The sequence below is a fragment of the Cuculus canorus genome, chromosome 15 (assembly GCF_017976375.1).
Source record: "Cuculus canorus isolate bCucCan1 chromosome 15, bCucCan1.pri, whole genome shotgun sequence".
Taxonomy (NCBI): domain Eukaryota; kingdom Metazoa; phylum Chordata; class Aves; order Cuculiformes; family Cuculidae; genus Cuculus; species Cuculus canorus.
The window spans coordinates 9,795,736-9,810,802 of NC_071415.1; the positions used below are offsets into that span (position 1 = coordinate 9,795,736).

At 53.7% G+C, this 15,067-nt stretch overlaps 1 protein-coding gene across 5 annotated transcripts in view; it reads right to left on the reverse strand.

The window, feature by feature from the left end:
* The window catches only part of SLC5A10 (solute carrier family 5 member 10), a 41,313-nt gene extending 27,359 nt beyond the window's left edge, over positions 1 to 13,954 (reverse strand). Inside the window, exons 1-7 of one of the 5 annotated variants that reach the window (XM_054080502.1) lie at positions 13,683 to 13,954; positions 12,960 to 13,031; positions 12,064 to 12,168; positions 11,279 to 11,338; positions 10,990 to 11,094; positions 4,447 to 4,552; positions 2,391 to 2,471 (exon numbers count right to left, since the gene is read on the reverse strand). In XM_054080502.1, the coding sequence (XP_053936477.1) occupies positions 2,391 to 2,471; positions 4,447 to 4,552; positions 10,990 to 11,094; positions 11,279 to 11,338; positions 12,064 to 12,168; positions 12,960 to 13,031; positions 13,683 to 13,793 (640 nt within the window). In that variant the 5' untranslated portion in view covers positions 13,794 to 13,954. The remainder of the gene's footprint in view (positions 1 to 2,390; positions 2,472 to 4,446; positions 4,553 to 10,989; positions 11,095 to 11,278; positions 11,339 to 12,063; positions 12,169 to 12,959; positions 13,032 to 13,682) is intronic. The other 4 variants (XM_054080501.1, XM_054080503.1, XM_054080505.1 and 1 more) reach the window with 4 other exon arrangements.
* Positions 13,955 to 15,067: the final 1,113 nt, after the last annotated feature.

Here is a 15,067-nt window from a genome sequence, read left to right on the forward strand (position 1 = left end):
TACAAGCAATGTGTTTATTAAAAGCTTCTCAGTCCCAGAGCAGAGGAAACTTGCCTAGGACTGTTAAAATGCAAAATTAGTCAGCCTTTGACTTGATCGACTACAGCTCAAGGCGCCTTGGCACAAGTGTCCAGCAAAATGTTTTCTACCCCTCTGAGCATTTCCCCAGCACCTCCCACGCAGCTCCATCCCCAAACCTCAGCATCCAGTGGGGAAACAAAAAAAAAGAAAAAAAGGATGCTCTTCACTGCATTTTTCCTAGGAAATGGGATCTAAGATCTAGGTCTTAGCCTGAACCTACTGAGGAGCATGAACAAGCCCTAGCAAGCAAGCCTCCCAGCCCCTGGCAGCTGCCCTGGTGCTTTCTCCTGCCCACACCACATCTGCCACCCCCCAGCAGGAGCTGCCAACCAGCCCCAGGCTGTGCCCCGGCCCCCCACTGCCTCCCCACTCCTGGGGGGCACACGCTGAACGTTCCTTGCAACTCCCTCTACCTCCAGCGGGAGAATTTTGGAGCCAGAGGCATTCCTCTTTGGAGCAGGGAGGGATGGGAGGCACCCGCCCCGCTCTCCCATGTGCTGCAGCCACCCTTGCAGCAGCCATGGAGGAGACGAGCAAGGAGGCGCGTTGGGACCCTCATCCCCACAGCAGCTGCTGACACTCAAGAGAAGAGAGGAGGCTCCATAGCCTCCATGGATCTCATGGAAGGGAGACTCAAAGCAAGACCCACAAGCCTCCCTCGGTGGATCTCCCCTGGCCTGGTCCCAGCTGTGATATCCTGCATCTCTTCCACCCCTGCTCATGTTCTGCAGTCCAGACCCTCAGCCCGGTGCCCTCCAGCGTGGCAGCACAGGGTGGGAATGCGCTCCTGAGAAGTCGCCCTCCTACAGAATTGTGCCCATGAGCGCTGCTGTCTTTAGACCAAACACAAATCCCTCGGGCATTAGATGCTGGACACTGGGATCACCATCAAATGCCAGCTTGAGCAAATTCCAGTTTCCAAGACACCCATCGTGCTCCATTGTTCTCTCCTGCTGAAGTACAGCCCTCTCCCTGCAGCTCTGCCGTGTCCGTTACAGCCCTGTCCCCATCCCAGGGCATCCCCCTGACCTGAGGCTTTGGGGCAGTTTGCAAAGAGGCATCACCCACTGTGCCCCCACTTTGTGAACCAGCCCCCCCCCCATCTTTCACAGCGAGTCAGCGTTTGGAAACTCCTCCTGCTCTTGCGCAAGCAGCCCTGGCCGCCCTCCAGCGCTTGGTTTATCCAGGCACCGGCTACTCCCAAGCTTTGCATGGGCGTTGGACACCAACAAAGGCTCTCCAGAAGCAGAGGGTGAGTCCTGAAAGGTGAGATTTGCACCTGGGGGTGCAGAGCCTGCTCCCTCCCCAGAGGTGTTTGCTGACAAGTCACGACACTTACGCTTGTTGGGACAGAAGAGCAGGGTGCAAAAACCTCAAGGCAGTGGGAACTCAGCCTGCAAACCCCAGGCTGCAGCTTGTGGACCGTGCTGGGATAAATGTCCCCAAGGTGAACACGGTGTGGGGTGGAGGATGGCACCGTCTCTCGCTGGTGATGCTGAAGCCAAGCAGAGCCACCACTGGCACAACCGAAGCAGCCACTGAGGTAACTGTTAAGCAAAGGGATTTATCTACAGCTCCTCAAGTCTGCGCCCATTTGTTGTCTGACTCGGGACTGCTCAGCCCAGCATCATACCCAAGAGGATTTGTGCATCTCTCCTGTTCTCCCTCAGGAGATGAACCTCGGAGCCAAGCAATGCATCATTTTCCCCTTCAGCAGCAGCAGGGGAGGCAACGCTCTGGGCAGAGCAGACCTGGTGTGGTTCCACCTTAACAGATGAGAACCAGGAGGGAGGCACAGTGCTCTGCGCATCCCAAAGAAATTCTCTCCAGCAGCATCAGCATCGCATCTCGACCCTGACTACTGCCGTGCACATCCCCACATGGTGGGATCCTGTCTGAAGACCTCACCACAGCACTGCTGCGAGATTTCCAGAGCAAAACCAGGAATGCTGCTTTGCTCTCAAATGCTTGAACAATCTATTGGATCACATGGACTAGAGGTAAACACACGGAGAAACAATGACCACGGGAAGGTCACCAGCACTGAGGATGGCCCCATATGGAGGACCAGGGGGATGCTCCACAGCATCTTCACCCAGAGCAATGGCACAGAGGGGAAACACAGCAGCAGAAGGAACATGGGTGGACCACAGACTTTCTTTTGGTGACTTTTGCTACAGGCCAAAGGCCTGCTGAGCATCCTGGCCACCAAACTCCTCAAACTTTATGTTTTTATTTATTTCAAACACTACCCAAATGGAGAGAGAAGGTCCCAATGGAAGGGGGATCGGTGCTGTCCTAGCTCTTACCTTTCACAGCCAGCGCGATGGCTCCAAGGACCATGATGAGCGTTTGCAGCGCATCAGTGTAGATGACAGCCGCCAGCCCCCCTGCACGAGAGCAAGGCACAGCATCAGGAATGCTACCGGCTTTGGGCTTGGTCATAAAGTCCCAATAAATCTTGCAGGGATGTGCCTGTCACCAGCCTCGTTCTGCTGACACCGCGGTGCTGGCTGCAGCGGGAGCGTGAAGGGGGCACAGCTCCTTGGTGCATCGCCTGCAGATGGGGTGAGGGGAGCAGCCAACAGCCTGGGGGCTGGGAAAGGGAGCTGAGGGACAGCGAGAGGAGAGGGATGCAGCCCCATGTCCCCACACAGCTGGGAGGGCACCAGCCAGCCCCAGCTCTTTGGATGCTCTCTCCATCAGACCTTATTCAGGACATTGATGTCCTCATTCATTCCACCTCTCCCCAACTCCACACCCATCCTCCACCTTCGTACACCCCTCAGTTCTCCTCCCAACCCTACAGTTTTACTTTTCCAGCACCTGACACACAGCAGGGTCCCCCTTGGCCACCAGTGTTTCTCCCTTCCCATCCCAAGCTTTCCCTCCAAACCTGTTCCTGACCCAGGAGCCACTTACCAGCCAGAAAACAATTACTCAGCACACAAATAAAAGCATTGCAAAGTAGTGGAGGCAGAGAAAAATGGGTCAAAAATTGAACCGGTTTAAACCCAGTCACCGATTCACATCCTGGGAATTGAGAGCTGCACCCTCCCTGAGACACAGAGGGACGTTCTCAGGATGAGGGTGACGCAGCGGTCACACCCTCTGCCTGAGCTCATGCCGAAATGCCTTGACTTCACAACAAGCCTCGTGGGCAGGAAAAAACCCAGGATGGGATTTGCTTAAAACCAAAGTCTTGCAAAATCCACCATGTTGCTCTTTCCCATTTTGATGGCTGGGATGAGATAGAGAGGGAGAATTCCCTGCCGGGCTTTCCCACTGGTGCTACCAGGGAGGGAACGTCCCACCCAAAATAAGAACCAAAAGGGCTGGCAGGGATATGTGATCCCACAGCCCAAGAGCAGGACTGCAACCAGGAATCCATGATTTCCAACTCCAGCTCCACATTGCCCCCAAATCACAAAGGAATTGTATGGATTGGATCCAAGGGCTGGAGCACCTCCCATCCGAGGACAGGCTGAGAGAGTTGGGGTTGTTGAGCCTCGAGAAGAGAAGGCTGAGAGGAGACCTTAGAGCAGCTTCCAGCACTGAAAGGGGCTCCAGGAAAGCTGGGGAGGGGCTCTTGAGCAGGAAGAACAAGGACAGGATGAGGGGGAAGGGTTTTCAGCTGAAAGAGGGGAGATTGAGATGACATCTTAGGGAGAAATGTTTTCCTGTGAGGGTGGGGAGGCCCTGGCCCAGGTTGCCCAGAGCAGTGGTGGCTGCCCCATCCCTGGAGGGGTTCAAGGCCAGGTTGGATGGGGCTTGGAGCCCCTGATCCAGTGGGAGGTGTTCCTGCCCATGGCAGGAGGTGGGACTGGATGGGCTTTGAGGCCCCTTCCAACCCAACATATTCCAGGATTCTATGATGACCAACCCTGTGCAAAAATATCTGGTCCCACACCGGGAAAGCACAGGCAAGAAACGTTCCTGAAAGCTTTGCAGAGAGCAAGGTGCATCACGGGCAGGGCAAGTGGGAGGGAAATGAGTTGGGTAAAGAGCTTTCAGATTGTAGATTCCACAGTAATGGTCCTGTAATTGGAGAAGCCCTGATTAGGGCTGTTACAAATAGGTACACACACAAGAAAGCATTTAACTGTATGATGGAGGAGGAGTGAATTACAGATTAAAAGCCTTAATGACAAACGAGCTCATGCATTGAGTCAATGCCTGGGCTGATGTGCCACAAGGGTGCTCAGATGCTGGCTGGGTAGGGCAGGGAACATGAGCCCCAGGTGTATGAACTCCCAAAGATCTTCCAGGAGCAAAATAAGATAAAAGTAAAGTAAAGCAGGAGTGTAAGTAGTGTGGTTCAAGCAAGGAAGAAATACTGAGACCAGCAAATGCTGAGCAACCTACCCACAATGGTGTAGAGCCCGGTGACCACCAGCATCAGGACAGTGGAGAGGTAAAGGTCCCAGCCCAGACAGACTTGCACGAAGAGGGCTCCTGAGTACAGGTCCGTCTGTAGAAGAAGATGGATGAGCTGGGATGGGTGGCATCTACTTGGTGAGACAGCAGCCAAGGACTGCTGCAAGAGCAGCATGGCAGGGTAATGGTCAACGGCATGGGTGCAGTGAGGACATCGCAGTGCACAGGCCAGGAGGACACATCCCAGAGCCAGCATTGAAGCCCAGGGTCCCATAGAGGTGGCCATTTCATGGTTGGACTCAATGATCTCAAAGGTCTTTTCCAAAAAAATGATTCTACGATTCTATGCCACCACTGCAGATGAACGTCACAGGCCACCTTCCCCCAAACCTGCAAGGGCAGAGCAGGCAGCTCCAGTGGTTATTTGCAACTGGGCCCAGTTGGATGCCGATGGTGGGGTGTGAAGGTCAGAAATGGGATGCCTCAGGGCACCAGCGTTGCCACAGCGTTTGAGAGCAAAGCAAGGAGTTGGAGATACTCGGCCCTTTATGGTATCAGACCCTGACCTAAGCTACCTCCCTGCTGCCCTGGGTACCTCCAGTTCCCTGCATCGATGGCAGTGCCCTGCTCACCAGATTGCATCTCACCATACTTCCTGCAGAGCCCTGAAGATGGGCACCTGGTACCACCCAAGGGGCCATGCTCACCCAAAGCCCCAGCACCCTTGGGTGCTCCCCAAGGCAGCCCAAGCCATCCCCCAAGCCCAGCACCCCACTGGCCCCCGCAGGGGCAGCTGTAGCTGGTATTTCACGTTCTGCTTGGCAGGATTCACCCTCCTGGAACCCGCACTGCCAGAAAGGAGGTTGCCAAGGCTCAGTTTCCCCCTCCCCAGCTGCAGCTCAACTGTCTGGGTTGTCAGACCAGTTAGGAGAGCGACAGCAAGCCTAGAAACGCTGCTGGGGGCAGGAGGGGTTCTCCTCCCAGGTGCAGGGACTTCTCAAGGCATTTGCTGGTACCTGCAGTGCCTTAACAATGGATGGGGCAGCTCTGTGCCACCTCGCTCGAGCCATCGCCTGTCTTCATGTGGGTGATGGTGCAGCAGGACAAGCTGCTGCCCTGCTCGTTGGCACCAGCGTTTCAACCTCAATAGCCACTCCACGGTGAGGAGCACACATCGCAGCGCTAGCGTGGAGCACAGGACCCCCAGGACCGCTGCTCCTGACCCTTGTCCCAGCACCAAGCCACCTCTTTACTGAGCATCTCTGGGAAAATATCTCCTCCTGGTTTTGCCCAGGTGGGGAAACCAAGGCGTGGGCAAGTGGTAGGGGTTGCTTTTGGCTCCAAAGGAGAAGCAGCGGCCCAGGGGTCCTGCCCCACAGCATGGACCAGCACAAATGCATCCTCCAACACATTCCTGACCTTTGCAGCTCCCCTTGCAAAGCATCTGGAAGAGGAACAGGGTTTCTGCTTGACCACAGAAGGGCAAACCAATTCTACATCCAACATGCTGCCTCCACCAGCCTCAGCATCTCCTGTGCCCCATCACATCCCACAGGGATGCCGGGATCTTGCCTCTGTCCAGGTGCCAGACTCCATGAGATGACTGACACCCAAAAAACGACCACCTTTTCCCACCCGTAGGAGGGCCCGACCTACACAGGATGGTCCGGACACCATCTCGTGGAAATGAAACATAAAGCAGAGACTCAGAGGGACCTTGGGCACCTCCTCAACAACAGCAGCAATTGCACAGGAGGAAAGGACCAGGCACAGCAGGCAGCGCCCGTGCCACCATCACGTCTCCACCCACGGCTGAGTTCCAGCCGTCCCCAGGGCTTGGCTGGGGTATCTTCACAAAACCTTGTTTGGAGAAGGGGCAGGAGGAGGCAAGATGAGCTGACTCCACACCCTCGCCTGGAGCCACGATGGCTTCCCACAGCCAAGACATCAGCTCCCATTTGACACCTTTCTTCACACACCTTGCAGAAACCATCCCCCAAACAACAGAGTTGTCTTGCCTGGTCATGTGGGAGCAGTTGCTTGGGATTAGTAACGTGGAGAAACTGGTGTTATTTCCCATATCACACCTTCTTCCCCCAGCTCTGCCCTTTCTCCTCCTGGCACTGCTCCAGCAAGCTGTCTGCACAGGAGCTGAGGACCGTCACCGTGTGATGGAGAGGGGCCACTCAGGATCACACAATGGAAAAACCAAGGCACACATCATCTAATAGGGCTCCATCGGCCATGAAATCCATTAGGAGAGCACACTTCCAGCACAACGTGAAAGCCTTGTCCCTAGCAGATGAGTCCACACCATTGGGCGTAATGTTGATTAAATCACAAATCAAACTGACCAGAAGAGCACTTACACCACGACCTTGAGGATCCTAATTTAGGAACTATTCCATGACATCTGGACCAGGTTTTACACCACAGTCATGCCTGCTGTTCCCAAGCGAGGCACTACTCATCCCTAGCTGCACTTGGGCCTGGCCGTGCCTATGGCAGAGTTCTTGCCAGCACCAAGAGACAATTCAGCCCTGGAAAGTCCTACTGAAGAGGAACCAATTCACAGGCAGCTATGCCCAAACTTTCACCAGTGGCTCATCTTCAATAGACGCTTTTTCTGCCACAAACGCAATCCAACCACAGCTTGATACCACAGAGACCACCAAGCAGCCTACAAGAGGACAACTAAGCCGTTCATGCACTGCGAGCTCCAACTACCAAGCAGAAAGCCCCCAACCAAAGGCCATCAGCCATCTCTACCTCACACAATCTGAAATAGGAACCCAAATTCTTTTAAGCCTCTCCAGCACAGCACCAGCCAAGCATCTTTGGTGTCTCCTGGAGCTCTCAGTGTCCCTTGGAGGGATCCATCACTTCTTGTCATGCCCCTTCGTCACTGCCTCCTTCTCCATTGATCCTTTCCCAAAGCCCAGCTGTGAGGACTCAGCCCTGGACAAGATATTTCACAAGCGCTTCTCCTGGCTTTCTCAATGTTTAATCATTTTTGCAGTCGTCTGCAAGTGAGTCCAAGCCTCTGCTATGAGGAAGCTGAGGTATCTCCACCTCCCTTCCTGGTAATTCTGCTAGGGTGGGAAAAAATAAAAGCACATGTGACCGAGTCATTAATAAGACATCCCAAACACAAAAACAAGCTAATTAAAGCCAAGCATGACCTATTCATAAAACAAGTTCTTTCAACTGTGAAAGCAGAGGAGAAGCCTTTGAAGTCAGACCTCATAATCCAGTGAGATCCCTGCCTCCACCGGTGACCTCACTTGGAAGCTCATTCTTACTCAACGTGTTTAATGCCTTCCCAATGAAAGCTGATGTTAAAGACGGCTTGAATTTAACAATTGATGAAGCCAAAGCCTCGGTAGAACAAGTTACCCAGGGTACAGAGGGCTCTCCAGGGGCTCTTCAACAAGGCCTACACGACCTTCCACCAGTTCCTAGCCAGGAGGGACACCATCTCTCAGCTGGACTTCGGCTGCCTTGCCGCACCTTGCCATGAAGCACAGAAGATTGGGGTCCACCAAAGGGTAAATTCCAGGACAGAAGTGGCTTTCACTGCCCCTGCTCCAATGAAGATCCACGGGAGCAGCTGTGATGCAGTGTTGCAGCTCAGGAGAACACGGAGCAGAGATCTATCCACACAGCCAGTGTCTGCAGGGAGAGGAGGCCAAAAAAGCACGGCTGATCCTGGGCTTTGAGGCAAACTTCAGTGAGGACCAACGGAAACCCCTGCCAGGGAACAGTGCTGCCTAATTGCCCTGAGTTTCACACTTTCCTCCCACGTTCCCCACTGCGGTCACCACCAGGGACGGGTCATTGGGCCAGTTTGGCAACAGTAGCCACAGACATTCATCCCAACACGCTGCTGGAAGCAACCATTGCTTTGTGAGATTTACCATGAGTGGAGCCAGATGCCACAGTAATCCCCTTATTAGGCCGATCCTCTTCTCTTGCATCCTGCATGACTCAGAGATCAGAGAAAGCTCAACAGACCAAAGAAACTACAGTGCTGGCAGAGAAAAGGCACAGGAAGAGGCATTTGAGAGTGTCCACCAGGCTCCAAAGACAAGATTGTGCTGAGAAGGGTCAGGAGAAACTCAGAAGTTCCTATCGGGGCAAGCACTGCACAGAGGTCATCTACAGGTTCATCAGGTGCTAGGCAAGGGGTGACACTCCAGCGGTCTCCTAAGTTAAGGATGAACTTGTAGGACTGAGGCTGCAGCCCAGGTTGCCCACAGCAGTGTCGGCTGCCCCATCCCTGGAGGTGTTCAAAGCCAGGTTGGATGGGGCTTGGAGCAACCTGATCCAGTGGGAGGTGTCCCTGACCGTGGCAGGGGTGATAGTGGATGGGCTTTGAGGTCCTTTCGGACCCAAACCATTCTATGGTTCTATGACATCCATCCCCTCTGGATAAAACCACACAGAGACTGGAAATCAAAGGGACCAATCCCAACTTGCACTGTTTTGTAAGAGAAGAAGGGACATCTGTAATGGTTTGAAAGGAAACCAAAAGACAATCAGCCCTCAAACTACCAGTAATTTCTTTCTTCAACTTCAGACCAGCAAGAACAAACCACCCCACCAGAAATCCTATCCCATCTTCCAGCTTGTCCTTTTAGATGCCAGCAGGGATTCATGCAGATCCCAGTCACCAGGGACATGGGTGCTCCAGCACCTCCCTTGACCTTCTCCTGGTTCTTTGTCAGGAGCAAAGTGTCTCCTGAGCAGCACACAGAAGGGCAGTAGGTGGCAATAATTTACTGGACACTAGGACAATCAGGGAAGAATCAAAGTGTCATTGCCCAAACTTGCAAACCCAACTGGTACTCCAGGAGCCAAACTGGTGCCAGGAGAAATGCCATAGGATTTTCAACAGCGTGAATGATAATGGTACAAAGAACACCAGTTTTATGGGAAGAATGCCCTCCAGCACGATGAGAAATAGGTTTAGGGGAGGGAAATAAAGGTGGCAGCAGCCCCAACGGAGTCACCAGCCCCCAGGGTCAAAGATCAGCTCATGGAAAGGAGACGGGGGTCTCCTGGAGCCAGAGACATCACACCACACAGCACTAGGGTCTGTCTGAGACAGAGGCAGCCTCTCCCTTTCCATGAAACACTGATTGTGTGCGCAGAGATCCCTCTTTGCAGCCTGTTCCGTCTTCCCAGTCCCTGGCACGAAGAATCTTAGGATCCCACCCAGCTCAGCCCGGGGCTGCAAAACCACTGGGGAAGATGCAGAAAGGCTCTGCAGGGAGGGATGCTGCCAAGCTGCTGCTTTAAAGCAGGGAGCTGGCGAGCACAGAGGCAGGAGCTGAGCGCCTCGCCGTGGGGAAAGGCGCTTGGCCCTCCTGCCCTGCCAATATCTGGCAGCCACGCACCTGCACGAGCACGCGTCTTGTGGCTCACCTCCTGCAAAAGCAGTTTTCTTTTTGCTACCTGGTTGTAGTGAGGCGGGTGTTGGTCTTTTCTCCCAAGTAATAAGTGATAGGATGAAAGGAAATAGTCAGAGGAAGCTTAGATTGGATATCAGGAAAAATTTCTTCTCTGAAAGGGTTCTCGACACTGGCACCACTGCCCAGAGAGGTGGTGGGGTCCCTGTCCCTGGAGATGTTTAAAAGAAGGGCAGATGAGGTGCTCAGGGATGGTTTAATAGCGGACAGGGACAGTTGGACTCAATGATCTCAAAGGTCTTTTCCAACCAAGTGATTCTATGAAAACGCAGAAGCCCCAGCGGAGCCTGGGTCAGATCCGCCTGCTCCATCGAGCAACAGCGCAGGATCGCTCCCTCTGGCATGTTTTCTCCTCCCGATCACTTCCGAGCTGTTTGCTCTTGATCTCTGTCTCGCTGTCTCCAGCCCCTCAGGGCTGTCTGTGCCCGACTTTCTCCTGCTTACCCTCAGCCTGGTGTCACAGGCTCTCTGGCTGTTTTGCCTGGGATAAACTCTTCCCGTGGTTACCAAGCGAGCAGCAGCTGCACGCAGGGAGCTGTGAATGAGGCAAAATCGGGTAAAAACATCCCAGAAAATCAGGCATTTTCTGTACGTGCTTGCGTATCTTACAGGCGCAGCAAGACTTCCACTCCTTAGAAATCCTATGTGTTCTAAAGCAACAAAAGCATTCCCGATTCAGTTCCAAAGGTCCCTTGGGCAGTGCTGGAAAGCATCGCCGCCAGAGCACAGAGGAAAAACCCAAGCAACGCAACGCAGCCTCTGAGCATGTTCCATCCACAACCTCTGCTACAAGGCGAGTGCACTGTGAGTTTGGGAATCCCGTCACCCAGCCACGCATCCCTCGGGGCCACCTGGACACAAGCATTGCTGCTGGATCTTCCTACTGCTGCAGGGGGTGTTCTGCTCACAGATTCTCACCTCCTGCCCTGCTCCCTCCTGCAGCAGCTGCTCTCTCTGCTCTCTCCTGGCTTGGCTGTGCAAGGTTTGAGCCCCAAAATAACCTTTCACTTGCTGGAAATCAGTCATAGATTTGTCACGGAGTCAAGCAGGAGATACTTACAGAGATTTTGGTGAAGATGGAGAGCAGGAGCGACAGGCCAGAGAGGTACATCCGGATTCTCTCCCCTCCAAATCTTCGCTGGAGATACTCGGGCATCGTGACAATCTGGAGAGTGAAACAGAAGGATCGCTGCCCTGTCCAGGCTCTCTCCTCCATGGAGCATCCCAGGAAAGGCAAGGAGACAGCAGAACTCCCAGAGCAGGGCTTAGAAGTCTCAAAGGACACCATGGGTGCAGGAGACCTGCTAGGGCCACGCTCCCTGCAGCAGGCTCAGGGCAGCTCTACGTACCCCAGAGGAGATGTAGACCGGCACGAACACCCAGGCCAGTGCCAGAAGAGCGTAAGTGGCCTGTTGGGAAGGAGGAACATGACACAGACAGAAAAATACACTGATCCTGCTGCAGCTCAAAAGCAGTTGCAATGCCAGACCCATCCACCGCTCCTGACCCATCCCTGTTCACCCTCCAGTGCACATTGACAGCCCCAAACAGCTTCTGATGACAGGAGCGAGGGCACAATGCCATGGTGGAGGCCCTCCTGACACTCCCACCAGCAGAAGCCCACTCCCCTCAGCCCTTCGGCTCTTGATCAGATGTTTCCCACTAACTCCTTGAGCACCAAGCAAGCTCTAGTGGAAAGTGTCCCTGCCCACAGCAGGAGGAACGAAACTGGATGATCTTGAGGGCCCCTTCCAACCCAAAGTATTCCATGATTCTATGGAATGCCACATTTTCCAACAAAACCCAAGGACTTCAGGAGTAACAGATGGGGAAGCATGGAATGAGTGGAAGCACGGAATGAGTGAGTGGAAGCAGGGAATTCAGCTGGACTAGGAAGCTCTGCACTACAGTGTCCTCTTCCCTGAACACATGGGCTTGAGTTGACTCCAGACTTACTGCACATGTGCTAGACATGAGCTGGAGAAGCTGAAATTAGCAGGGTTACATTAATTACGTCCCTGCACAACTCTTCCAATGCCTTTTGAGACTTTGCATGAAGCTGCTGTGAAATGAGCCACGTGCTGCTACGCAGCTTCAGGAACTCAGTCTCTTAACACCATGACACGTTTCTTACGTTCCACTCGAAGCCGGTGACTGCGATTCCCCCGGCAGCACCTGTCCCGGCGAGGCCGATGAAGAGCCCTGAGCCTTCGCTGCTGGCAAAGAGTGAGGCGCCGATCTGTGGAGGAGCAGAGGAGATGCTGCTTGGCACGGCAGTCATGCCAGCTGGACCAGCTTTGGTGCTGCCCCAGCAGCGCAGCCCCAAGGGCGTAACTCAGTAAGAGAAGGAGGCAAAAATAACGTCTGAATGGGAGCGGCAGAGCGCAGACCTCCCAGCCACTTCTAAAAGCAAAGCGTGGCCAAGGCTACGCCTTGTGTGATGAGGGATGGGTACTTATGAGGAAGAAAAACCCTTAACAGACTCCAATCCAGGTCACCGTGAGCCCCAGCAACCAGCGCTCCTATGCATTCAGCTCATCTGGGCATCTCTGGGGGGTTTTGGGTGGACTTTGTCTTCAGAAGAATGAGGAGGAGCCACATGTTGCTGCATTTGCCATGGTGGCTACACAGCCTGCCCAGATGTGGCCTTACGCAAGCAGGCAGTGCCAGACATGGGAAGGATCAAGATCCTACTGAAATAAGAGGGAAGAAAGAAACTTGGGACCCCCACGTCTTGTCGGAGCCACCAGGAGCACACAGGGCAAGCAGAGAGAGATGTTTGACTCCAACGACCCCTCTTCAAGCCAAGCAGCCAACAAGGAGACCAAACAAGCTGGGTGGGCTCCAGCAATGAGAGGGAAATGCAGCTCAGGGGACACAAATCCTGGCAGGAGGCGGTATATGGAGTGGGGACAGTGTGAGCAGCGGGTAGAGAAAGGGGCACAGAGAAGGAATTTGATGGGAAGGGGGATGGTGCTGGATATCCCTGCTGACCAAGGTAATACAGTAGGGACAGACATCTCTACTTACTGGCCACCACGCCATGTCTCTGCCAGCGAGGAAATAGCCACTGACAGTGTTCCTGTTCACCCTGCACGAAGACTGGGAGGAGAAAAGACCAGCACTGAGCACCCTTTCCCTACAAACCCAGACAAGACACCAGGAAACCAAGAACCAAGGCTCCCAGACAAGAAGCCACGAGGCAGGAGACTCCAGATAATTAATGGGAGCTCTGCAATTCAAGCTTAATTACACGAAACCATGGCTGTACTCTGAGTACCTGGAGCCACAAATAGCAAAGGAGGCACCCCAAGAGGGGGAAGCACGGAGGATGCGCTTGTCCCAGCGCCATCCCGAGCAGACAGGCTGGCTAATCAGGCCCAGCTCCGGTTCTGGTTTTTCTGCAAGGAAGAAGGTTTTGGAAAGGCTTTGTTTGAAACCAAGATAGCCAAGGGCTTTTTCTGCTTAGCAGGGTGTTTGTCTCAACACCCTTTAATAGACAAGTGGCAGACCGTTTAAGGCCACCAGACTGGATGCCAGGGAGATCTCTGTGCCATGGTTGATGCCACCAGACTCCAGGAGCCCTTACACAGGGGCGGTGGTACAACAGAACAGAGCAAATGCAGCACAACACGAACTACAACAGGAAAATAACAGACTTTCAAGATATTCCATGCAGAAAAGCTAGCCCAGTAAAATAAAAAAAAGACTTCAAAAAGGAAGGCAGAAAGGGAACAAGAGAAATATTCTTACCCATATTCCCACTGCAACGTTTAAGGAGAAGTAAACCACTACGACAACAAGGTCAGCAACGCTGAACTGCTGCAAGGGGGTGAAGGGTGCAGCAGTGGCATTGCCCTCCATCGTTCCTCTGCCTCCTTCTTCATCCTCAACAAGAGCCCCATGCAGTCACCGAATCAGTAACTCGCAGTTATCGTTAAACCAGCCTGCAGCAGGAGCTTCGCTTCCAGAGGCACCTGAGGGGGCAGCCGGGCTGTCTGTGGCTTCCTTCCCCACTGGTGTCCTCACAGTCCTTCCCGACAGCACCCAGAGCAACACACCGTCCAGGAGAGCACCTCTTGATTGCGGCGCCTCACAACAGCCCCTGTCCTTGGGATTTGCTGCTGCTTCTGCATGGATCCTGGAGATGCTGGAGGCTCCAGTCCCAGCTGCTCCCCACAGGGTCTCCAAGAGGTGCCTTAAATCCTGATACTGCTGAGCAAGAAACCACTAAGGCTTTGTCTTTGAGGAACAGCAGAGCAACCCCCTTTTTTTTCTTGCAGATACCAAGTCTAGAAAGACTTTGCCTCATAGAATGAATCACAGAATGGTTTGGGTTAGAAAGGACCTTAAAGATCATCCAGTTCCAACCCCCCTGCCATGGGCAGGGACACCTCCCACTGGATCAGGGTGCTCAAGGCCCCGTCCAGCCTGGCCTTGAACACCTCCAGTCATCTTCTGACTAGTTCATTGCCGTAGAAATTGCTGAATAAAGCGGGGCTTCTCAAGTGTTCTTTACACCACAGCACAGGAAGGACATGGATCTGTTGGAGCAAGTCCAGAGGATACATAGACAATCCAAGGGCTGGAGCACCTCCCTTAAGAGGGCAGGCTGAGAGAGTCGGGGTTGTTCAGCCTGGAGAAGGCTCCAGAGAGACCTCAGAGCACCTTCCAGTGCTGCGAGGGGCTCCAGGAAAGCTGGGGAGGAGCTTTTTACAAGGGAATGGAGTGATAGGATGAGGGGGAATGGCTTTAAATTGTGAGGGAGACATCTAGATCAGATCTTAGCAAGTACTTCACAATGAGGGGGTGAGACATTGGCCCAGGTTGCCCAGAGCAGTGGTGGCTGCCCCATCCCTGGAGGTGTTCAAGGCCAGGTTGGATGGGGCTTTGAGCAACCTGATCCAGTGGGAAGCATCCCTGCCTACGGCACAGGGGTGGAATTCAATGGGCTTTAAAGGCCCCTTCCAACCCAAACCACCCCACAATTTGAAGGATCCCAGTAAAACACTTCTAAGCAGCTGGCACATCCTAGTATCTGGTATTTTCGCACATAGAGATCAGGTACCTCTGCAGTTTATGCTGCAATGAAAGAGGTGTGAAAAGTGTCTGGGAAGTCACACGCATTTCACCCCTGA